This window comes from Bidens hawaiensis, unplaced genomic scaffold, assembly GCF_021521415.1.
Source record: "Bidens hawaiensis isolate Kalapana, Puna unplaced genomic scaffold, B.hawaiensis_p1.1 tig00011542_1, whole genome shotgun sequence".
In the NCBI taxonomy this organism is placed as follows: Eukaryota; Viridiplantae; Streptophyta; class Magnoliopsida; order Asterales; family Asteraceae; genus Bidens; species Bidens hawaiensis.
In genome coordinates, this window is record NW_027491904.1 from 351,793 (window position 1) to 353,273 (window position 1,481).

General features: G+C 34.0%; 1 protein-coding gene across 1 annotated transcript; it reads right to left on the bottom strand.

Moving 5' to 3' along the window:
- LOC143538266 (uncharacterized) lies at positions 1-612 on the bottom strand. Its single transcript, XM_077031861.1, has one exon. The coding sequence runs from the start codon at positions 610-612 to the stop codon at positions 1-3; it is 612 nt and encodes a 203-aa protein (XP_076887976.1).
- Positions 613-1,481: the final 869 nt, after the last annotated feature.

Consider the following 1,481-nt stretch of genomic DNA (forward strand, 5'->3'; position numbering starts at 1 on the left):
TTATTCCCGGTATTTATGAGAGGAATCACTCTCGTAAATTGTCGATAACCGAAGCTTAAACGATCGAACAGCCAATCGAGTCTTCCTGGACGAATATCTCTGCATTTTGCGTATCGAACCCGATCTAGACACGCCAAGACTACCCGAACCCTGTTGTTGTTTCTCAAACATTCGCGCATTTTGCGCTTCCTCATCAACAATCACATTGATCTTACTACTTTCCATCACAACAAAAGGAGCAACCTTTGATCTATGACTATTACTGTTATTCTTCTTAGCCTTTGATCTTGAAGACATAGCTTTAGAATTTAAAGCAACACTAGCCTTAACCGCAAGAGCCGCCATTTCGGATGCACCAAGAGGATTCCTAAGTTTAGAAACCGGTAAAACAAAATATATTTGACCCGCATCGAGCTCGTCTTGAGCATCTAGAGGCTTAATATGCTCATCATAAGCTAAACTGTCCGAGTTGCATACAAAAAAAGAAGAATCTTTTTCTAGGACGTCCGAAACGAGGACAGGAGTCGCATATGGTCGTAAATCGCCTGTCGATAATATGACGAGAGCGGACGAGGCAACGGATTCACCACCGTAGGACAAACAACCACCCATTGAAAATTGAAATTTTGGAAGAGAAAGATGAGAGAAATATTTGTGTGTGTTTGTGTTTGTGTTTGTGTTTGTGTTTAATAATAATAAGATGTGAAATTGAGTGTGTGGGATGGGTATATATAGAAGTGTGGGATGGGCGGCTGAATTGATTGACTGAATATTAAGTTACGACTTTTATTGGTTAATTAATAAATAAAATAAATAAATAAACAAGTGGAATATGGATAGGTACAAAAGAGGAACATGAATGAATGGATGGATGCTTAGTAAGCGATGACGCATTGAGTTACATCACGTGAAGCTTGGCCACCAAGTTTAATTTTAATTGCGATATCAATCACTTATTGTTATGAAAACTACGGCTTCTTTTGCGCGTAGGACCACACACTTTAATGTACATCTTCAATATTTTATAATTTATTTTCTATTAAAAATCAATTTATTGTATACTTACCTAGAGTATTAGAGTATAAGTGTATTAGGTGTTAATTGTGTCGGGTTTACATGTTGAGATTCTTCAATCCTAACCTCATCTTAATTTGTCGTGTTCAGGTCGTGTTTCAAGTCAACTTGATTACGAATATGATTAATACCTAATAATTTAGTAACAATTTAAACAATTAATTACTATCATTCATATAAAACATTTTGGTAATTTTTGAGAGAGCTAATTGTTCTCGTGAAATTACCTCTCATTTTTAATTAACAAACTTGAGTTTATATATTTAACTAAAGATAAAAACAACGAATATGAATAATCAAAAAATAGATGGTTATAACTAATAAAATAAAAAAGTTGGAGGTGAAGAGTATATAAAAACAGTTTAAAAATGAAATTAGTTTTACTTATATGAAAATTTATAAACGCT